Source organism: Abramis brama (assembly GCF_963993115.1).
Source record: "Abramis brama genome assembly, chromosome: 12".
NCBI lineage: Eukaryota > Metazoa > Chordata > Actinopteri > Cypriniformes > Leuciscidae > Abramis > Abramis brama.
In genome coordinates, this window is record NC_139974.1 from 25,716,348 (window position 1) to 25,737,528 (window position 21,181).

Here is a 21,181-nt window from a genome sequence, read left to right on the forward strand (position 1 = left end):
TGAAGGTAAGGGTGGGACTTTATCGTCTGTTTCTAAAGCTTGGGAAGCTCCGCGAAGGTCTATCTCCACACAAAAACAATAGAGTGCAACAGTTGTGTAAAAAATCTTTTTCTTTATAGGGTAATTGATTTTTAATGATAACAAACTATTAAAGACATACTGTGAGCTACAAGGTTGGTAATTGATGGTTTTCTGTTGAAGCTGTCAGCCTGCATTATTAAATGCTGTGAAGAATTCCACCAATCAGAGTGGCACACTTCCAAGAAGCTCTATGAATAACCTAATCGAGTTCCCAGATAGCAACATTGTGTCGGCCCAGATTCGGCCCACATCTGGCACATTTGTAATGATGATCTGGCCCACATGCTGCGTTGAATGATGGCACTTGGGCGGACCGCTCCTGTTTACCAGATCTGGGCCACAAGCAGGCCATAGCAATGCCACATGTGAGCCAAGAGCAAAGAAATAAACCAGAACTGGACCTTATCTGAGCCACAAAATCTGTGTATATGAAATATGGAGTCATCTCAGCCTTAATAAGCCTGTTAACAAGCAGAATCACTGAAGGAAAGAAGAGAACAGAAAAAGAGACGAGCAGAAACACAAAAAACTACAACTGACTTCCAGCCACAGCCTTAGATGAAATCAACTGAAGATAAAACAAGACATTAAATCTCTCATGATCTCAGCAGAGGAGGATTAAATAACTCCACAAACAGCATTACGAGACTCACTTATTACTAACCAGATTGACTTTATTTCTGTCATACGTCTACAGTAGTTCTTATTGAGAATTAACAGTGGTTTAACTCTAATGTTTAATTTGAAGTCATCATAACGGTGATTAGTGTTCCCATTAGTTGGGCTCTTAACTCTTATTATTATATCTTTTGACTTTTTTGGCTGCTGTGACATATTTGCAGTAGCAAAGGAAGCTAAAGCGAAATGAGATAAGGTGATGATGGTTACCTGTTGTAATAATAGAAATAACCTGCTGATGTCATTTGAATCTAATAGAATCTAACAATTTTGGTGTGCCATTTTGTTGTGCCAAACATTTTGGAGATGGAGCAGTTTGGCGAAACCGATGGTGAGCTGAGGGACTGACGGCAGATAAAAGAAAACCATTTTAAACCTTCATTATGAGTCATAAATACAGTGCATGTTCACAATAACAGTTTAAAAAATCAAAGAATGATTTAAGTTTTACATCTGATATACACATTTAGATTAAATGCCATTCTCATTAATGGAGTTAAGCACTTAAATTACATTAATTCATTGCTGAGAAGTTACAAAATGATATTCTAATAAATAGAAATATTTGTAGTGGATGCGATGCTTTTGAACACTTGGCATGCTGTGTTTTAATGTTTTAACTACAGCGAGAATTGCTTTGCGTATGATAATAGCAGAACTCATGGTCTGAGAAAATATTTACGTGTAAATAATTATCAATAATGCACAATAAGGCATATCTGTTTCCATTAAAAAAATATAAAGCAATTGAAAATACTATTTGGCCAGTGGAAAAGATTAAGAAAAACTTTCTCTAAAATATGTTTTTTATACTATTTGGTTTATTTGTTCAAAAACCAAGCAAAGATAGGCTACTAAATGATTTTTAGCCATGTAATTTGCCGGCACATAGGCTATCTCATATTTTCCTAATGTCTTGTACCGTTAAACATGGTATCACGTGGATGAATATGCATATGCAAATGATATGCAGATAACGAGGATAGGCGTTGTAAGTTCCATAGGCCTATGGTTATTTCGGGGAGGAGACGGGGTGGAGATGCATGTACGCACAATCGTCCGCTGACTGAGATTTAACATTTAGATTTAGATTTAACATTTAGATTTAGATTTAACATTTAGATTTAGATTTAATATTTAGATTTAACATTTAGATTTAGATTTAGATTTAACGTTTAGATTTAACATTTAGATTTACCATTTAGATTTAGATTTAACATTTAAATTTAATATTTAGATTTAACATTTAGATTTAGATTTAACATTTAGATTTAACATTTATATTTATATTTATATTTAGATTTAGATTTAGATTTAAGATTTAGATTTAGATTTAGATTTAGCATTTAGATTTAACATTTAACATTTAACATTTAACATTTAACATTTAACATTTAGGTGTAACATTTAATATTTAGATTTAACTAGCCTATTTAAAATATCTCTAAGTTGACAGATATTGTTGTAAATGTGCTAAAAAGTGACCGTCAAAAATTCATACCAGTTTTTAACATTGTTTGAAGCTAAATGTGACAAAATGTTGCTGTTATTTTCAGCGTGAGCCGCTTTACAAACGGCGCCCCATATAGGCCTACACATTCATTAAACTTAAATAATAAGAACAGGCAAAGGCAAAATTCCTTTCAGGATTAAATCTCTGTCCAAAAAGGCCCTAGCTTAGTTATTTTTTGATTTTTTTATGAAAAACCTTTAGCTACAATATTTATAATTATATTGTAGCTAAAGGTTTTTCATAAAAAAATCAATTGAAGTGTTCAATCCAGTTGTTTCAATTGGTTCTGTAGTTTTAGAATGTTTGAGCAGTAGCCTATGTATGATGGTCAACAATCTTGCCTTATTTAAACATGAACTGTTGACGAAACACGTTCATGCCAGCTAGAAACGAATGCGAGTGAGCAGCAGATACAGAGCGCTTTAATTCGCGATCAACCTCGTTTTATAGTCCTATAAGGTGAATTCAAAAAGGCATTCTTTTTCTTTGAAGCAACAAAGGCTAAATACTTTGTTATAGTTTTTTTCTTTTGTTTGTTTTTTGTAATGTGCGGAATGACACGTAGCAAAATATAATATATAGCCTATTATAAATATAATATATAAATTATGAATTTTTACGTGTATAAATATAATTCATGAATGAGTGTAGCCTACATGTTTGTTAAATAATTAAATATATACATACAGAAAGAAATGCCTATGTAATCATATTAAATATATATTCTTTATACATATTAAATATACAACATTTAAACTTAAATAATGAAAGTCCTGTCTAAAAGAGGAAGAAAAAAATAACTTTGTCTCATCAATTACCTTTATTTAAAATCATATTTTGCTATCATTTAAGTTCAGTTTTACATTTGTAGTACTACTTTTAATACTTGTCTTTGTTTAATGAAGCAGCTGTAACTTCTGCTTCCCATTCTTCCCATTAGAAATGGTTAGATCTAAAAGGTTAATGGTCGTTTTGGAATGTTCCATGCACAATTTTACATTCCTATCATTATTATTCAAGTGATCATAAAATTGTAACAGTTCTTCATAAGAACCACCCCATATCAAAAAAATATCATCAATGTACCTCCCCCACCATTTTATCTTGTCACTGTATCTGTTTTAAAATCCAGACAACTGCTTTTTAGTCACATTAGATGTGCAGCGATACTACTGAGAAATATGAAGAAAACAAAATGTATGTGTTGTGTGAATATGTTGTTTATGAATATATGCAGTTCTTGAATTTCATTAGCACCTCAGGACTATTGCACCTCTCATTAAAAAAACTCAGAGTTGTCCCTGGAAAGAAGTTTTAATTTTGCTGGGTCAAACACTCAGTATCCATCAGGATATCCACCTTTCCTGGGGTCAGATGCAGCACAGATTTTGTTCTCCTCTCGTACAACTGCCTGGACCTTTCCTACTGAAGACGTTTTATTTATGATGTGATTCTTCAGCTTCAAGCCATCAGTTACATTCTGCATTCACAAAAATACAACACAGAGGAAAAATTAGAATAATTATCACTTTGCTAACTTTGTGAATATGATTATAAGAATGTCTTATATTAAACTTCCATAAGAATTCTACCTCATCAAAGCCACCTTCTACAAATGTCGTGTTGGGATTAAACTGATTGTGAACTCTAGGTTCATTAACAGCTTTCTGAACATCATAGTCAAAGAACATGTAGTTCAGGATCACCTGAGACGAGGAACACAGGCAAAGAAAAATGTAAAGCAATGGCCAACAAATGCATTTCCCATCACAACAAATATATTACTGAAGCACATAACCTAAAGTATGCCTAAACAAGGTCAATTTCATAGTATTGACAATTGATGTGTGCTGTAGATCTGTAATGAATTTGATCATTTTTAAGCAATTCTTCTGTGATCTGTTCAGGTATTTTTTGTTACCTGAGCAACTGCAGTTGTGATTCTTGCCCCACCTGAAGCTCCAACAACCATTTTTACTTGTCTGCTGTGTTTGTCCAATATTATTGTGGGAGACATTGATGAAAGTGGCCTTTTACCTTGTCAAAAACAAATACGCATAATGCAATATTTTATAGGTGGTATAATTTATTATTGTAGCTAATAAAATAAATGGCATATGCTTTTTTTATTATTATTATTTTTACCTGGTTTAATTAGATTATGACTCTTTTCAAATTTAAAATCAGTGAAATCCTTCATCTGGTTATTAAATATAATGCCTGTTGAGCGGGACATCACCTTAGAGCCAAAGCTGAGAACACAAAAAAAAATACATTATAACATATTATTTCTAAAATTATTAAAGGAGGTTTCAGAGAACATGTTTTGGCTGAAATATTGCCCTCCTCTCACTTACGGAACGAAAATATATTTCCATATATTTATGATCAATATATTAAGTGGTGTAAATATACTGAATAATATATGGATGAATATATTGCATATAGCTTTAATATATTACAATATATTGAATAATATGTAAGGAATTGCCGCTTTCATATATTGAAAAATGTATTTACAATATATTTACACTGTAAAAGTGAATTAGTTGAGTGTACTTAGAAAACATGAGGAAAACGATTGCCTTAAATTTCTCAAGGATGTTTTACTCAAAGTTGTAAATTTCTAATATAAATACATACAAAAGGGTGTTGGGAAAATGATAGATTGCATTTATTTGTATTTATTAAACTGCAAATACTTTGTGTCTGAAATTTAATTGAATAAATAAAAAATTAACTTAAAGTAATTACGGTAATGGAAATGACTGCAATACAGTTATTGCCTTTTAAATAAAACAACATGCAGCATAACATCAGTGGTCTTGGTCTTCTGCTGGACTGAAGCACAGGCTCTACTCTTCAGCACAATGGTGACCTACAAAACTCAGACAACAGAAACCCTTTAAATCTCACTGTTAAAATAGTCCAAGTGACTACAGTGGTTCAACCTTAATTTTATGAAGTGACGATAATACTTTTTGTGCGTAAAAAACCCCCCCAAAAAAACACTTCAACAATTTCTTCTCTTCCGTGTCAGTCTATGACACTGTTCACGTGAGCAGCACGCGTGTGATGCTGACACAGGAGTCGGCCAATACGACAATTCACCATGACGTCACAACAGTAATAGACGTTCTTCCGGGTGGCAAAAGCCGAAGCGTTCCTATGGCAACGCTAGTAAATTGCTTGGAAGAGAGGCCCATTGTCGACAGTAAAAATGTAATAAAAATAACAAATTTAATTAAATATAATGCGTTTTTTTTATCATAATAACAACTGTGTTTAATGATATAAGTAAAAAATATAATAAATATGTAATATAGTAGGCCTACACATAATTAGCAAAATACTCTCTATAGCTCTTTTTTCTAGCCAAAATAACGTGCTATATAGCCTATCATAGTCATTAAATGGCTTTCCTGAGGTAAATGTTATGTGACATAATTGTTCTCCAGCTGTTATATTGACCTTTGCGCAGTTGAAAAACACTGATTGGTCGATATTATGTATGAGGAAAATACATTTCGGTAAGTTGCGTGAGAAAATGGATGTGACGTGAGAGCGTGTGAAAAGTGACAATTGCGTGAGTCTCACGGTGAATGCGTGAGAGTGGGCAGCCCTCTTATACTTAAGGCAGTGACTGGCAATGAGTCTGATCTTCATCAAAAGAGACAAGTTTACTAATATTAGTCTCGAATTTCCCCAGCGGAAGATAAATGCTCTGCTGTGATTTTGTAGATGGACCGTTTTGAGAAAGAATACACGAAGCAGAGTTGAAAGGCAAGCAGGGTTGGCAGCATAAATGTAAACGTTGGATGAATCATATAATTTAGGGCAGGGGTCACCAATCTCGGTCCTGGAGGGCCGCTGTCCTGCAGAGTTTAGCTCCAACCCCAATTAAACACACCTGAACCAGCTAATCAAGATCTCACTAGGCATACTGACTTTCAAACAGGTGTGTTGGAGCTGGCCCTCCAGGACTGAGATTGGTGACCACTGATTTAGGGGATCGTTAAGATTTCCTACTTTTGACGACACGACGTCCACTCGCTATAACCTCCTCACCCACAGGAAATCGATGAAACCCCTACACCTTTTGCTGTATATCTGGCAGCGCAACCCCAAACACAACACGTTTTCATCATCGTTTCAACTTTGATCAACAACAATGTTTTTAACTATGTAACTGTTACAGTCGCCGGCTGGATCTCTTCAGTTAGTCAGTAGAAGCCGCTCGCGTTCTGCCACCTGGAAGTTACTCGGTGCCTATTGTTTACAAACATTCTGAAATGCCGTATAGTGAGGCAGCGTTCTGTCGCAGAACCTGGAAGTGCTGCACTGTGTTTACATGAACATGTCAGAGACTGACATGAAAGAGTAGAAATTAGGTGTGTGTTTTTTTTCTGTATTTAGCCAGGGACAGTAGGGGTTGGAAGTTGGAACGATACATGTATTTGTATTGACCCGAAACGGTACGGGCGTCACGGTTCGGTGCATGAATATACACGGAGAATACACGGTATAAAACTTGCATGCAAATGAATTAATGTAATGCGGAACTACTGTTAGATACGTGGGTTCTTTAGGGACACCTAATCTGTAGCCTTAGCTCTGTGGCTATAATGAACAGGCTGCGATTCAATGTCAAGATTGCAATGCTGGAATATGTTTGTGTGTGTGAGAGAGAGAGAGAGAGAGGGAGAGAGGGAGAGGCGCGGGCGCGATCGAAAAGTGGAAACATAAAAACATACTCCGTCATTTTGTTCATACAGGACATCATTCAAACTGCAAAGTGTTTACTTATATTTGTGTACACTCGCAATAAAACACAACATTGTGCTTTTGTCAAACTGTAAACTCTTGTCAAACTGTAACCTAGAACTGTCACCCAACCAATATCACACACACACACACTGTTTAAAAGCAAAAAATATTTATCCAACCCCATTTAAAAACAGTCTGTGGGTGCCATCTTTTGGACAATCATCATATTGCATTGGTTTTCATTTCTTGTCCTCAGAGGACTAATCTGTTTATTTTTAAGTTACACATTGATTAAAAAAGAACTGTGCCACTTATGTAAAAATTCCAATGTTATACCAGTAATATTTGTTTTATTTCTACAATAGCATTCTTTTGTCAGTTGTAATCTAAGTCAGTGTTATGGAATATGACTTATCAAGTCTCAGTTCATAGCCGGGTGAACACTGGCCGGTAAAGTAAACATAGCCTAGCTAGCTGGCTACGATTTCAGTACAGTAATATCAAAGATCCTTGCTCCTTCTCAACTCTCTGGTAATATTCTATTCACAAAATACAACCAATAGTACAGTAATGTTAAATCTTACTTGTGAAAAGTAATCCCCCGAGCCCTATTTGCAATGGTCTGCCGATTTGAGTAAGAATATACTGCACAGTGCTCTTAACTGCTGCCATGCAACGAAACTAGGAGTATGACCTGTTTAAGATGGCGGCCGCATTTCTCAGTGCCCAGAGGCCAATAGGGCGTCTATCTATATGATGTCTATGGTGCTGGCTGACTCCTCCGGCTGCTCTCGAATCGCTCTCGTGGTACTTTGATGCCATATGTCACAGTCACGTGGCATCCGCGCTGTCTCAAGTCGGACAAAATTTCAAACCGGCATGCACGGCTTCAAGTCAGTTGCCGATTGGTCTGCGCAGAACTGCATGAAGTCGAACAAGCCTATGTTAAATAAAGTTGTTATTTTTGTTTTTGATTTAAACAAAAATGATTCTCGTCGCTTCATAACATTAAGGTTGAACCACTGTAGTCACATGGACTATTTCAGCGATGTCTTTACTACCATTCTGGGCCTAGAAACTGGTAATTACATTGCAGTCTATGGAGGGTCAGAAAGCTCTTGGATTTCATCAAAAACATCTTAATTTGTGTTCCGAGGATGACCGAAGGTCTTACGGGTTTGGAATGACATGAGAGTGAGTAAATGATGACAGAATTTTAATTTTGGGTGAACAAACATTTTTAAAATTCCCTCTGATTATATTGAAAACGCCAGATCTTATGTTGTAGAATCACAGAGTTGGGTAATCAATTGGGTAAATCTAACTCTAGATTAGGTTCTAAATGATTTTAGTGATCAAGATCATGAGGATTATGTCCAAACACAACCAAAAACACCTGATCATATTTTCAGTTACAGCAAAAAATTAAGAGTCAAGGGCCCAACTAAAGCAAACACTGATCATCAGAATGGTGACTCAATGGTGACTCTTTCCTTCAGTGATTATGCTTGTTAACAGCAGGTGTTCATCACTAATGGTTAATCATCAGCCAATAAATCACTTAATTATCTAATTAAAGGGGATGTCTATTAACAAGGGGATGAGTATTTCTGTGCCAAATACACTCCTTCAGGATTTGTATACATTTCGTAAAGTTTTTTTCGAGTATGGCCCTGTAAGACGTCATAAAGGGCAGAATTATTTGTATGGGCAATTCTTCTTCTTATCCCAGAAGAGCGTGTGCACACATCAACCAGAGCGAAAGCAAGAGCACGCCCATCAACGTGCTTCATTCGGGTTGTGGAAGCCGTTGTCAGCGCTGTCCTTTTGTTTTTAGACCACAAAATCAATGTGTTTTGTGAGGGAAAGATAACCTTGTTCAGCTTAGTTTTTCACAGGGCAGCAACTGAGTTGTGCAAGTGTGTTTGTTTGTTCCAGGCATTTCGGTGATGAATGTTTTATAAATAAGGCTCATTTCAAGTTCGACGCAGGATTTGCAGATCGTTTAAAACTGGAAGATGGAGAGGTCCCAGCGATAAAAGATCCCGGTCATGAGTCAGAATTGCAGGCGGTAAGCAACGTCAAATGTCTGTGTTTTGTTGGCAATCGGCGTGTAAGTGCATATAATGTAAACAACATGAACGTATAGTGAAACAAACATTATCCAGGGATAATGCGATGATGTATTGTGCATGATTTTTTAGCTCCACCCATGGCACGCCTCCAGGAGCTTGACTGTATTCGGAAAGAATCAGTACAGCTTATCTGTCTTTTATAAATCGCATAAAAATAAAGACTCTTTGAAGATATGAAGTATGTATAGGTACTTAAGATTAACATGAGATTGGCAGAAACTGTGTGTTATGTGCCCTTTAACTTGAACACTGCTTCAGTGTTACATTTTAACACTCTTGAGTGTGGACTCAAATAAACTCTGAGAAGTGTTAATGTAACACTGGGGTTTTTGCTGTGTAAATTGAGAAGCAGCGCTCAATAACCTAAAATGAGTGAGTCAGATTAAGAAACACTAATCTCTTTTTCTTCATCTTTCTTTTACCGTTCATTGATACTGCTGGTGACTGCCACTGCACTCCCATCTTCAGCAATGATGGACAGGTGAGATGTGCCAAAATCATCAGGAACAATATTCTCTTCCTGCTCATCATAACTGTCTTGTTCAGTGTCATCTTTAATCTTTCTCCTAATGTAGTCGGCAAAGCTGTCAGAGGTAATATTTTGGATGGCCTTTAAAACAAGATTCACAAGATGCATGCATATCATATTTGAACAGTGAAAGGTTTTGAAGAATAATGTCTGCTGTAATATGTTACCTCAAGCTCAATTAGATCAGGTGAGGCCAAAGTCACTTTAGATATTCTGCATTTTAGATGTTTGTTGACTTATTTATTTAAAGGTGCACGATGCAAAAAAAACAAACATTTATTGTTTATAAACCTAAAAATTATAAAAAGCCCTATTTATAATACATTTATATTAGCTGTTACAATTCCTGTCTTGTTTCCCCTGATTTGTGTTTAAGGACTCTTGTGATGAAGTGTATTCTATGTTCCTATTGTTCCAGTGTTTCACTTCCTGTTTAGTTCCTGTTTGCTTTTGTTTCTGTTGCTGCCTTGTTTGTTGCCATAGTGATTAATTACTTTCTCCTGTTCCTTGTTATCTTGTGTATATATGGTGTTTTGTATTTGTATTATATATCTTACTCTGCATTTGGATCCAGCTCTACCTCGTTTATCAGTGCACCGTTCGTGTTTGGACAAAATAAAATTACATGAAGGTAAGTTTTAAATGAAAATGTTTATTTTGGGGCCTTTCAACCCATAATAGCCAACAAATATCTTAAAGGTATACAATGTGAAAAGGTTGAACTCACATCAGTGATGTTTTAACAATGTGGATCACCCAGTTTACTCCTCTCCTCATAAGCAGCACGGAAAGCCTCTATTATGTGATGATATGTCAAAATCTTATTCTCTGTTGTAGAAACATTGCTGCTTAAGAAGTTGTAACCTGAAATGACATGCATAATTAATTGAACTGAAGCTTAGAACATTTTACAAGAATTAAAGCGCTTTCATGCATGATGAAGATATCTCTTGCCCTAAAGATGCACACTGTACATTTCCTTTGGTCAGTTACAATTGTTGCTTATGATATGATAGCAATTAGATCCTCCTGGGTAAAATGCCTTTGAGTTACACTCACCTTTGAGTATGTTGAGTATCAGAGCGAGTACGGGTCCACCGAATGGAGCATTAGGAGCATGAAATATGTATTTCCCCACAGTAAAGTTTACTGCATACTCATTCAACACTGGCTGATAATTATTTAGGTCTTCAGATGTTATATCCCCTCCTGTGTTACGAGACACAAATATCCAGACAGACTTGATTTAATAATATTAGGGCAGCAGCCCCTCAATTAGAGTCAAATGTAAGCATTCAATAACCTGCAGCATTGATATCATCCACTATATCTTGAGTCAATGACCCATTGTAAAAGACATCTGATCCTTTTTCTGCTATCCTCCTATAGGTCACAGCTAGTTGGGGAAATCTTATAGTATCATTTTCCTTCAATATGGTGTTGTTTGAGTCACAAAACACTTCACTGCAAGACGAGAAAGCAAATCAGAAGTAACAATGTTATCAAATAAAAGGCAGATGCTATTGGCATATACAGTACTGTAGTATTATAATAGTGCTGGGCTGGGTTTCCCGAAACCTTCTTAACGCTACGTCGTTCTTAAGTTACACCTTAAGCTGTACCTTATCGTTAATACGTAAGTCATACTTTCGGAAGGTTGGTCTGGACCACTCTTAGCTTTACCTTATCACTGTTGCAGGTCTATATGAATATAATTCAGAAGTTTTAATACACCCAGACAGTGTTCAGTTAGGCTAATTCAAGTGTTTTCATGCAAAGAATAAAATTGTCATTACACTGATTGTTGTTAGAATTTTAATTATATTATTATAATACAATTTTATAAATTTATTTTAATTAAAGAGCGCTTTTAAAGGCCAGTGAAAGCATAGGCTACTGTCAGTTAAGTCCTATTCGGACGCTAATATTGTTTCTCATGGGCTCGTCCGGTATTTTAAACATTTACAGGGGTCGGTGATTTTAGTGCCGTCCAAATCCATATCAGTGTTTTTTCTCACCCAACCCGCGTAAAAATCCCTGGCCAAATTAGTACCTACTGTTTTTTGACAAACAGGTCGTGTGGTAATTTAATTGCCGTCTGAATCCACATCTCCGAGTTTACAAGAAGAGATTCAAAATCCACTGTTTAAATACTTTTTGATCACTGCCGAGCACCGTACGTGACGTACACTTTTATTTATTGAAATGCTGGAAAGTATTTACAAGAACAATATTTCATCACAGCATCACCTCAGCGAACAAAATGGGAAAGAGAAGAAAGCACATACAAAATTTAAATGGTTATTATGGCAGCAATATATGATAGCCTACAATTTTAAAATATGTAGGTAAGGCTATTATAGGCTATTATAGTCCTAATAAATGCAATTTAAACTATTTCTGAAGTGCTTATTTTATAAAGAACACCGCTTTCTCACATAAACAGCCCCTGCACGAGAGAATAATTGATTCTCGAGCCATCGATATCAACCAATTCAGCACCATCGCCACGGACAGCGCCGGGTAACGTCGCACGTAAGAAGGTATATCTTAAGCAGCTTCCTAAGGTATAGTTCGGGGAACACACCTAGAAATGGTATACCTTCAGTTAAGTTATACCTTAAGAGTCTTCGTAGCGCACTAAGAGACAACGTTATCGGGAAACTCAGCCCAGAGCAATAGCCTTCTGGACATCTATTCTGATAATTCTTTTGCTAGTTTACAAATATTCTTACCACCATGTTGCATTATTCAGAATCATTTTCTCATTGGCTTTGATAGTTTCAGCCAATGCCTTGCCAATCCGAAAACCCTCGAATGCCAACTTTATACTGGGCTCAAACAGTTCCTTCCATTTCAGTCTCCCGTGTCTTTTGTGTGCCATCGCATAACCACGCAGTTCTCCTGGTACAGCTATGAATAATCCTGTCATTCATTACAAAACATAGAGGAGTGGTCATTCAAGGGTTAAAATTGCAACAACAACAAAAAAGTTGTTTTCTGGTGCTTTACCTGGTTTCTGTGGGTATTTGTCTGATGTGTGCTGTGAAGCATTCTTTGGAGCAGTTTCTCTGGCATCAATTGTCTCCACCTTTCCTGAGGGTGAAAACACATTCACACCTGGTCAACACTGTGGTTTGCGGATACAAAAGTTTCCACAAACCACAGCATATTTACTTCCAAGTGAGTGTGATGCAGGGACTGGGTTCAACATGATGAACCCAGTCTTTTTTTATCAAGTTCCTCCAATATAGAGTTTGCTAAGTAAATGACCTAAAGATCCTCTACAAGTGAAGACTGAGCATCAGAATTAGATCACAGAAAATTGTTGGAAACTTAACAATGTTAAAAAAAAAAAGCAGTATAAAATGGGTTAAGAGAAATCAACTGCAAATAAAATGAAATAAATCTCTCAATATCTCACAAACAGCATTGGCATAATTATTTATTATAAGTAAGTTATTTCCATAATACAAAAAATAAACGGAACTTGGCTCTAGTTAATGGACAATTTAAGCATGAACAAATTTGTGAAAGGACTGCCAGTGCCAGGTAAGCGTAAAGCAGACGATGAATCTAATTCAAACTCACAACTACCAAAACAATGTGTCTACATCAGGCGCTAGCTGACAAACGCAAATACTGTAGAACCAATGATGTTGGTTCTGGCACTGGATGCGACACGACATGACGAATCCCCAACAGTGAACTGGTGCCCCGTTCTGTTTCTGACACAAGGACAAATTCATTTACATTGTTCGCTTTATCCCATCCAGTAGACAGCTGCAAGCTGTCGCAGCACGGCCGTTGTGTCCAGTGCGATTAAAATACAAGAAAATATGACAAGGCATATCTTGCCCACGGATTCACCAGTACAATGGTGGGTAATGAAGAGAGACTGCAGTGTGTTGTGTGCCTCAAAATATTAATTCTGACAATGTGAAGCCGAACAAGTAAAGACACCACTTAAGAGAAGCAGGAACACAAAGAGAAGCACTGTGCATTGAAGCTTGAAAATATTTTTCTCTACAAAATTGGGTCTCGGCAGGAAAGGTTTTGGAACCACTTAGTTAATGTAATCATTTTAGTGTTTCCTTTAGTTGGCATCCTTGCATAACTTTCTTTTCTCATTTTCCCCCATGTTCCTCTTTTCTTCAGACAACAATTAAATGCTCAATCATCACTTCATTTAGCAAGTGTGAACAGCAAAATAATCACATGCAATGGAATTTTAACAAATCCGTTTTGAGCTACATTCATATGTTGTTTGAAATCCTATTGAAATAGCATTTCTGAAAATTGATTTTAGTCTGACCGCTCTTATCTTATTTTGTATGTTAAGTCACATACTCCCACCACGAAAAGCATAAACGTCAGATGTGCTCATAGGAAACATGCTGAAAGTTGCTGCAGAAACAATGTTGCAAACTGCGGGACGAGCATAAAATTACAATATAATGAGACTGTTTGGCACCAGCAGAGACAACAGCGCATCGCTGACGCAGAGAGTCGCTGGCTCAGAGGACGTAGTTGTCCAACATGGTGGCTATATATTGTCATGCTCTAAATATCACAACATCAGTATTGTAAACTTCTCCATGTTGTTATTGTTGTTGTTTTTTGGCATATGCTTAATAATGCAACATTATTGGCATAGAAACCAACACAGATATTCCGAAAAATGACAACTTAGAATAAAACATGCTTGAGAAATTTAAGGCAATCAGTTTTACTGTAAAAATGTTGCCTTGGTTTAAATGAAAGAAGAAGAAAAATTAGGCAACATTTTTGCATCAGAATTTTAAGTAGTTTTAACTGAACTAATTTGTTTAGTTGAGTAAATTAGACTTTACATTTTTTCAACATGTACCCTTAATACCAACATGAAAAACTCTCATAAACACAACTGAAATGCTTTGTGTAGGAGCATAACTAAATTGAGTGAAATAACTAATGTAAATGCACATTAGTACAACAGTAAATATATTGTCACATATTTTTGAATATATGAAAAGCGGCAATTCTTCATAATATTCAATATATTGCAATATATTATTCAGTATTTTTTTCTTCAATATACTTAATATGATATATTGAACATAAATATATGGACATATTTTTTTTTTCAGTAAGGATACCTGTTGATGGATTGTTTATGGTGAAAATCACACCTCCTCCGATGCCCATGCTGTGGGCATTAAACAGACTCACACACAGCAGAGCAGAAATAGCAGCATCAACTGCTGAACCATCACGCTTCAACATGTCCCTGTAAACACAAAGAGCAACATTCAGATCAAGAACAATGACTACAATGACTCTATAGAGTTGCACAAGTTCATTGCTCTTGCATGAAATCTTTACCAGAATCATAAATGGAGCTATTTGGAATCGTACCTCCCAATCGTAGAGCAAACCCCAGCATCCGCTGCCACTGCTGCTTTTGCATAGCAATTATCAGAAGGTTTTACATTCGGTGATTCAGTGGTTGATTTATCAGTGGGCGATTTAGTAGATCTCTGAGTGAATGTCACTATCAGAACTATTGCAATTACAAGGGCGACGATCAGATATCTGAAAGTAGACCAGAGATTATCTGATGTTTATTCAGCACACATAAATAATTAAATGTTGTGTGTTATAAAAAAAATAAAAAATAATACAAAATAAATAAATATATATATATATATATATATATACATATACATACACACACACACACACACACACACACACACACACACACCCACACACACACACACACACACATATATATATATATATATATATATATATATATATGACCATATATGACCTGGCATAAAAAAATCATGTCATGTAAATTATTCTTTCAGTAGATCGTTTTTATCTTGGAATATGGAATTTGCAACATCCTGAACCTCTACAGCTCTGAGAACTGCTAGATTTTATTTTATGTTTTACAATATTATAAAATGTGTGTACATGCTTCATCACCTTTTTGTCTTGCTTCTATGTAGTTCATAAAAGAATGCGCAGATGACACAACACAACATTAAATAGCAGCTGTCTACCAGTATGAAGAACCTATAAAACAAAAACATTATATATAGTATATATATATTAAATATTAGATAACACTACAGTGTGTGTAATGGTTGTGCAGATGGATAGAAGGAGGGGTGGATGGGTACCTCATGACATATGTCAAAGGACAGGATGTTTCTTGGTCCATGGTGTGCTGAAACCGAAATTTTCTTTGTGCACATATAGATGTCTTAAGACAAGAGTGAAGTGGGCTTATATAATCTGTGAAATAGACAATTTAACAGTGGTTTAAAATCAATCTAAACCCAACATTACATATTGATTGGCCATACGGGCAAGATCTTCCTTAGGTGTGTAACTTACAGTGGCATAACTCTATTTTTATATTTTAAAAAAAATGTTTTTATTATTATTATTAGAACAATACATTTCTAAGATAAAAACATGACATACTGAAAGAAAATATGTTTTCATATTTTTATATTCTATATATTAAATGGTTTGGTAACACTTTAGAGTACTGTTTCTTACTTACTGCATAACTAATAAGGAATTATTAAAGAACTAATAGGTAATTCTTCATTAACTACTTCTTCACTACTGTTAACTACTAAGGAAGATGTGTTAACTAATCAGTATGCAATAGAATTGTATGATTGTGTTAAGTAACAGTTAGTTAATCAATAACTAGAATTCTGTCATACCTCCTGAAGAACTACTATTAATTATCTACTAATTAAGGTTCAAGAAAAATAACTAAGAAGTAACTAATGAACAGATATACAAAACAACTATAAAACTAGTTGTGACCTTCCTTATTTACTAATGTTATTAATAGAAGTAGTATTATGGAAATACAATTTTAACAAATGCATATAAATGTTAAAGCGGTTTTTGCCTGTGTGGTTTTGTGGGTGTGTTCTGTAAGAAATCAACTTCAGAAAGGAACCCCACCCCCACTCAAGTGCCTTGCCATAACTAACCTCGGATTCGTTTTTATATTTTATAAACAGTAGCCTACTGTGTGTGTCTGTTTTCCTCAGCATAGAATGCCATTGAGTAAATTCATGTACAGCGGGGGAAATAAGTATTGAACACGTCATCATTTTTCTCAGTAAATATATTTCCAAAGGTGCTATTGACATGAAATTTTCACCAGATGTTGGTAACAACCCAAGTAAGCCATACATACAAAGAAACAAACAAAAATAAGTTCAGAAATTAAGTTATGTGTAATAATGTGAAATGACACAGGGAAAAAGTATTGAACACATGAAGAAAGGGAGGCGCAAAAAGGCATGGAAAGCCAAGACAACTGCTGAAAACTTACAGTAATTAAAAAGCAATCCAGCCCCCTGTCAGTGGAAATTAATAACAGCTGGTTCAGTCCCAAATGATGGCCTACAAAAAGGTCTCATTGCCAAGGTATCACACAAGACACATCTCATGATGGGTAAAAGCAAAGAGCTGTCTCAAGACCTTCGCAACCTAATTGTTGCAAAACATAATGATGGCATTGGTTATAGGCGCCATTCTAAGCTTCTGAATGGTCCAGTGAGCACTTTTGGGGCCATAATACGGAAGTGGAAAGACAATAATTTCACCATAAATTTGCCTCGACCAGTGCTCCTTGCAAGATTTCTGATAGAGGAGTGAAAAGAATAATCAGAAGAGTTGTCCAAGATCCAACACCAAGTTGTATGGTGTTTCCACTGACAGGGGGCTGGATTGCTTTTTAATTACTGTAAGTTTTCAGCAATTGTCTTGGCTTTCCATGCCTTTTTGCGCCTCCCTTTCTTCATGTGTTCAATACTTTTTCCCTGTGTCATTTCACATTATTACACATAACTTAATTTCTGAACTTATTTTTGTTTGTTTCTTTGTATGTATGGCTTACTTGGGTTGTTACCAACATCTGGTGAAAATTTCATGTCAATAGCACCTTTGGAAATATATTTACTGAGAAAAATGATGACGTGTTCAATACTTATTTTCCCCGCTGTATTTGAGGCAACGACTGAGGGAAACTGAAAATATAGGGAACTTATCAGTAATTAATTCCCAACAGAATATTAAACACTAACAGATCTCTCAAGATCTCAGCAGAAGAGGGTTAAGTTTAGATATTGATTATTAATCGAAAATAATTGTTTGCTTTAGTTGGGTTCTTGACCCTTGAACATACGTTTTTCTCTGGCTGCTGTAACTGAGTGTTTATAAAACACATTCATTATGATAAAACAACCCAAAGAAATAGTGGGTAAAATCTGTTGGGTGTTTATTGATAATGACATAATCATCATGAAACATCACACCACAAAACTCATCCCATGGTTTATCAAAAGTGTGTTCGTTCAATAAATGGATTTAACTATTGTATTACAAACATATTTAAACACATACAGACATCAATAATCAGCATATGAATCTCGACAATGGTGACATACTTCATGTTGAAATGGATGCTGGGAGCTACCATAGTCTAAAACTCATCCATGGTTCCCAGAATTCATTGCAGCATGAAGCATGTCACCATTGTTGAGATCATACGCTGATTCTTGATGTCTGTCTATGTCTAAATATGATAGCAGTTCAAAATGTTTTGTCCATTAAGTGTGGGATGAATCTTGGGGTGAGATCTGTGAACCAGGATATTTAATGATGATTAAGTCATCATTAATAAATACCCAACAGATTAGGCCCAGAATTTCTCTAGGCTTTTTTTTTTTTTTTTTTTTGGCCATTACAAACACTGAGTAATAATAGCAGCCAGAGAAAAAATAAAGTTAAGTGGAGACTTCTCACTCATGGAGGCTTGTTCAAAAAAAAATAGACACAGGGAACGGTTGGGGAAAGGATCCCAATTCCTGTAGTCGTGCCTCCTCACTCTGCACAATTTGTATGTCTCTCTTATCTGACACACCTGATTCCGATCACCACATCATTAGAGGAGAGCTCCATGAACTCAGGTGTGTCTCTATTCAGTGTTCACTGCTCCCTACTCCCTAAGTACGGGATAGCTGTTGAAGTTCACTTCACTTGACAAAATGTGTTCATTCAGAACATCATGCAACGTAATCAAACACAGATGAAACTCATTAATCGCATATTCATTTAATATTGCCTACATCATATAAATATTAATTAATTATAAATTTCACTTAATCTAATCTGTCAAATTCATAAGGCCTAAACTGAATGATAAATGTTTGTTGTGATGTTTAATATGAAAATGAACATAATTTGGTTCAATTAAATGTCTTTTTATCTTATTTAAATTGTAATTATGATAGTTGAAACTGTCGCATCTCACGCACTTTACACCACGAACAGCTGCATACAAATGGACCTGATTCATATTGGAATCTTAAGATGGCGAAATACCCTTTTAAGTCCACTTCGCAGTAGGCCTAGAATTATTTGGTTGAATGGAACCCACCCCTCAACTGAGCGTGTCAGATAAGAGAGACATACAAAATGTGCAGAGTGGGGAGGTGCGAGGACTGGAATTTGGAACGCTGGTTACTGGTCGTAACCGTGGTTCTATGAATGGTGGAAGACCACCAGAGACGGTCAATACATGGTGGAAGGAGTCACGCCTCGCGCATAACATCAAAAATCTCGTATTATTTCAGTCACATGTGACTTCGACCGATGACATGTCAGAAGCTATATCAGCTTCCGAATATGTCGCGGTCGGTCTCTTAGTCATTCTCAATCCGAGTGACCAGAGACTCTGGTGGTCTTCCACCATTCATAGATCCACGGTACGACCAGTAACTAGCGTTCTATTTCACTGATCCAGACTGCCAGAGATGGTCAATACATGGTGGAAGACAGATGTAGCCAAGTCACGAGGAATGAAGCTCAAGCGTTTTCTGCCAATATAGCAGAACTAAAAGTAGTAGGAGCCACATTAATTTTATAGAACCTTGTGAATGTGCAAGGTGATGCCCATGTGGCTGCTGCACATATCTCTAAGAGGCACACCACGTCATGCTGCCCAAGAAGTGGCCACTGCCAGAGTCGAATGACACGAAACATATGTAGGCAATATATGGCCTGTTGAACGATATGCCTCACCAATAGTGTCTGCTACCCAGTGAGCAAGCCTTTGCTTTGACAAGGGTGCACCTTTTCTTCCGTGCCCAAAGCAGACAAAAAGCTGGTCAGTGGTACGCCATGGGGCAGTCTTTGATACATACTGCCTCAACATACCGACTGGACATAGGGCCACCTTGTCCTCTTGTATAAACACTGGCAGCTGAATGGGTTGGTTTGTGAATTGAGGTGACAATAACTTGGGCTGAAATGCTGGGTTCGGCCAAAGTGTAACTTGATTTCCTTCTGGCCCCCACCTGAGACACTGTGGACTCACTGATCTTTTGGCTGATGTTATGGCTAACAGAAATGCTGTCTTCATAGAAAGGCTTCTAATATCTGCCTGTTCAATAAGTTCGTAAGGTGCTGAACACAAACTGTCCAACACCACCCGCAAATCCCACTGGGTACACACTACCCGTACTGGTGGCTTTAGCCGTACAGCTAGCTTAAGAAAGGCCACCACTAGCCTATTTGCACCAATTGACACCTGCTCCGTAGGATCCTGATAAGCAGACAGGGCAGCCACAAACACTTTAAGTGTGGCTGGAGAACGTCCAGTATCCAACAAGTACTGCAGGAAGTCCAGCACCACACTGATGGGACAACCAACTGGGTTGAGAGCACGATCTGTGCACCAAGAGACAAACAGTTTCACTTACTGGCGTAAGTACGACGTGTTGAAGGTGCTCTAGCACTCATAACTGTATTCCTTACACCCACTGAACACTGAGAAAGCACCCTCTCAACTCCAGGTGCCAGATGCACAGCTTTAGCCTGTCTGGAAAGGGATGCCACAAGAGACTGAACCAAGGCATTGCTGGTCAACAAGGAGTCACTAGAATGAGCCTGTGATGCTTCTCCTGCACTCGTCTCAAGACAGACCAAAGGAGTGGAATTTGTGAAACACAAAATTAAGTAAACACAACCACTACACATAAACGAGACCTAACTAGGTACACTGTTAACCCTTGCTGTAAAAAAAGGCCAAATTCTGACAGTATAATACAATTTTTCCATTAAAACAGTAATATACCATAGAAAACAATGCATTCTGGGTTATATTTGTTGTTTTCGAGAAAGTAGCCTACAGGAATATACTGTGAATTAACAATGCTCAAAGTCGACACTCAGGGACTGTGTTCCAAATCACACCCTATACCCTCATTCACTCTTCCCTACATTAGTTCACTAATATAGTCCACTTGAATGAAAAGAAGAGAGTGAATTCAGACACTGATGAACACCTGACAAGCAGAATCACTGAAAGACAGAGAAACAAGAACAGAAAAAAAGAGAAACACAAGAACTACAACTGACTTCCAGCTACACTGAGTGTGAAACCAATTT

General features: G+C 36.6%; 1 protein-coding gene across 1 annotated transcript in view; it reads right to left on the minus strand.

The window, feature by feature from the left end:
* Nucleotides 1–3,076: 3,076 nt before the first annotated feature.
* LOC311093788 (glutathione hydrolase 1 proenzyme-like) overlaps nt 3,077–21,181 on the minus strand; it is a 26,019-nt gene continuing 7,914 nt past the window's right edge. The window contains exons 3-17 of the mRNA XM_084131381.1: nt 15,877–15,991; nt 15,680–15,769; nt 15,101–15,277; nt 14,842–14,972; nt 12,716–12,799; nt 12,439–12,628; nt 11,007–11,167; nt 10,763–10,912; nt 10,460–10,567; nt 9,871–9,938; nt 9,597–9,784; nt 4,418–4,524; nt 4,194–4,309; nt 3,865–3,978; nt 3,077–3,752 (exon numbers count right to left, since the gene is read on the minus strand). Of these exons, the coding sequence (XP_083987507.1) occupies nt 3,609–3,752; nt 3,865–3,978; nt 4,194–4,309; nt 4,418–4,524; nt 9,597–9,784; nt 9,871–9,938; nt 10,460–10,567; nt 10,763–10,912; nt 11,007–11,167; nt 12,439–12,628; nt 12,716–12,799; nt 14,842–14,972; nt 15,101–15,277; nt 15,680–15,769; nt 15,877–15,917 (1,869 nt within the window). The 5' untranslated portion in view covers nt 15,918–15,991 and the 3' untranslated portion in view covers nt 3,077–3,608. The remainder of the gene's footprint in view (nt 3,753–3,864; nt 3,979–4,193; nt 4,310–4,417; nt 4,525–9,596; nt 9,785–9,870; nt 9,939–10,459; nt 10,568–10,762; nt 10,913–11,006; nt 11,168–12,438; nt 12,629–12,715; nt 12,800–14,841; nt 14,973–15,100; nt 15,278–15,679; nt 15,770–15,876; nt 15,992–21,181) is intronic.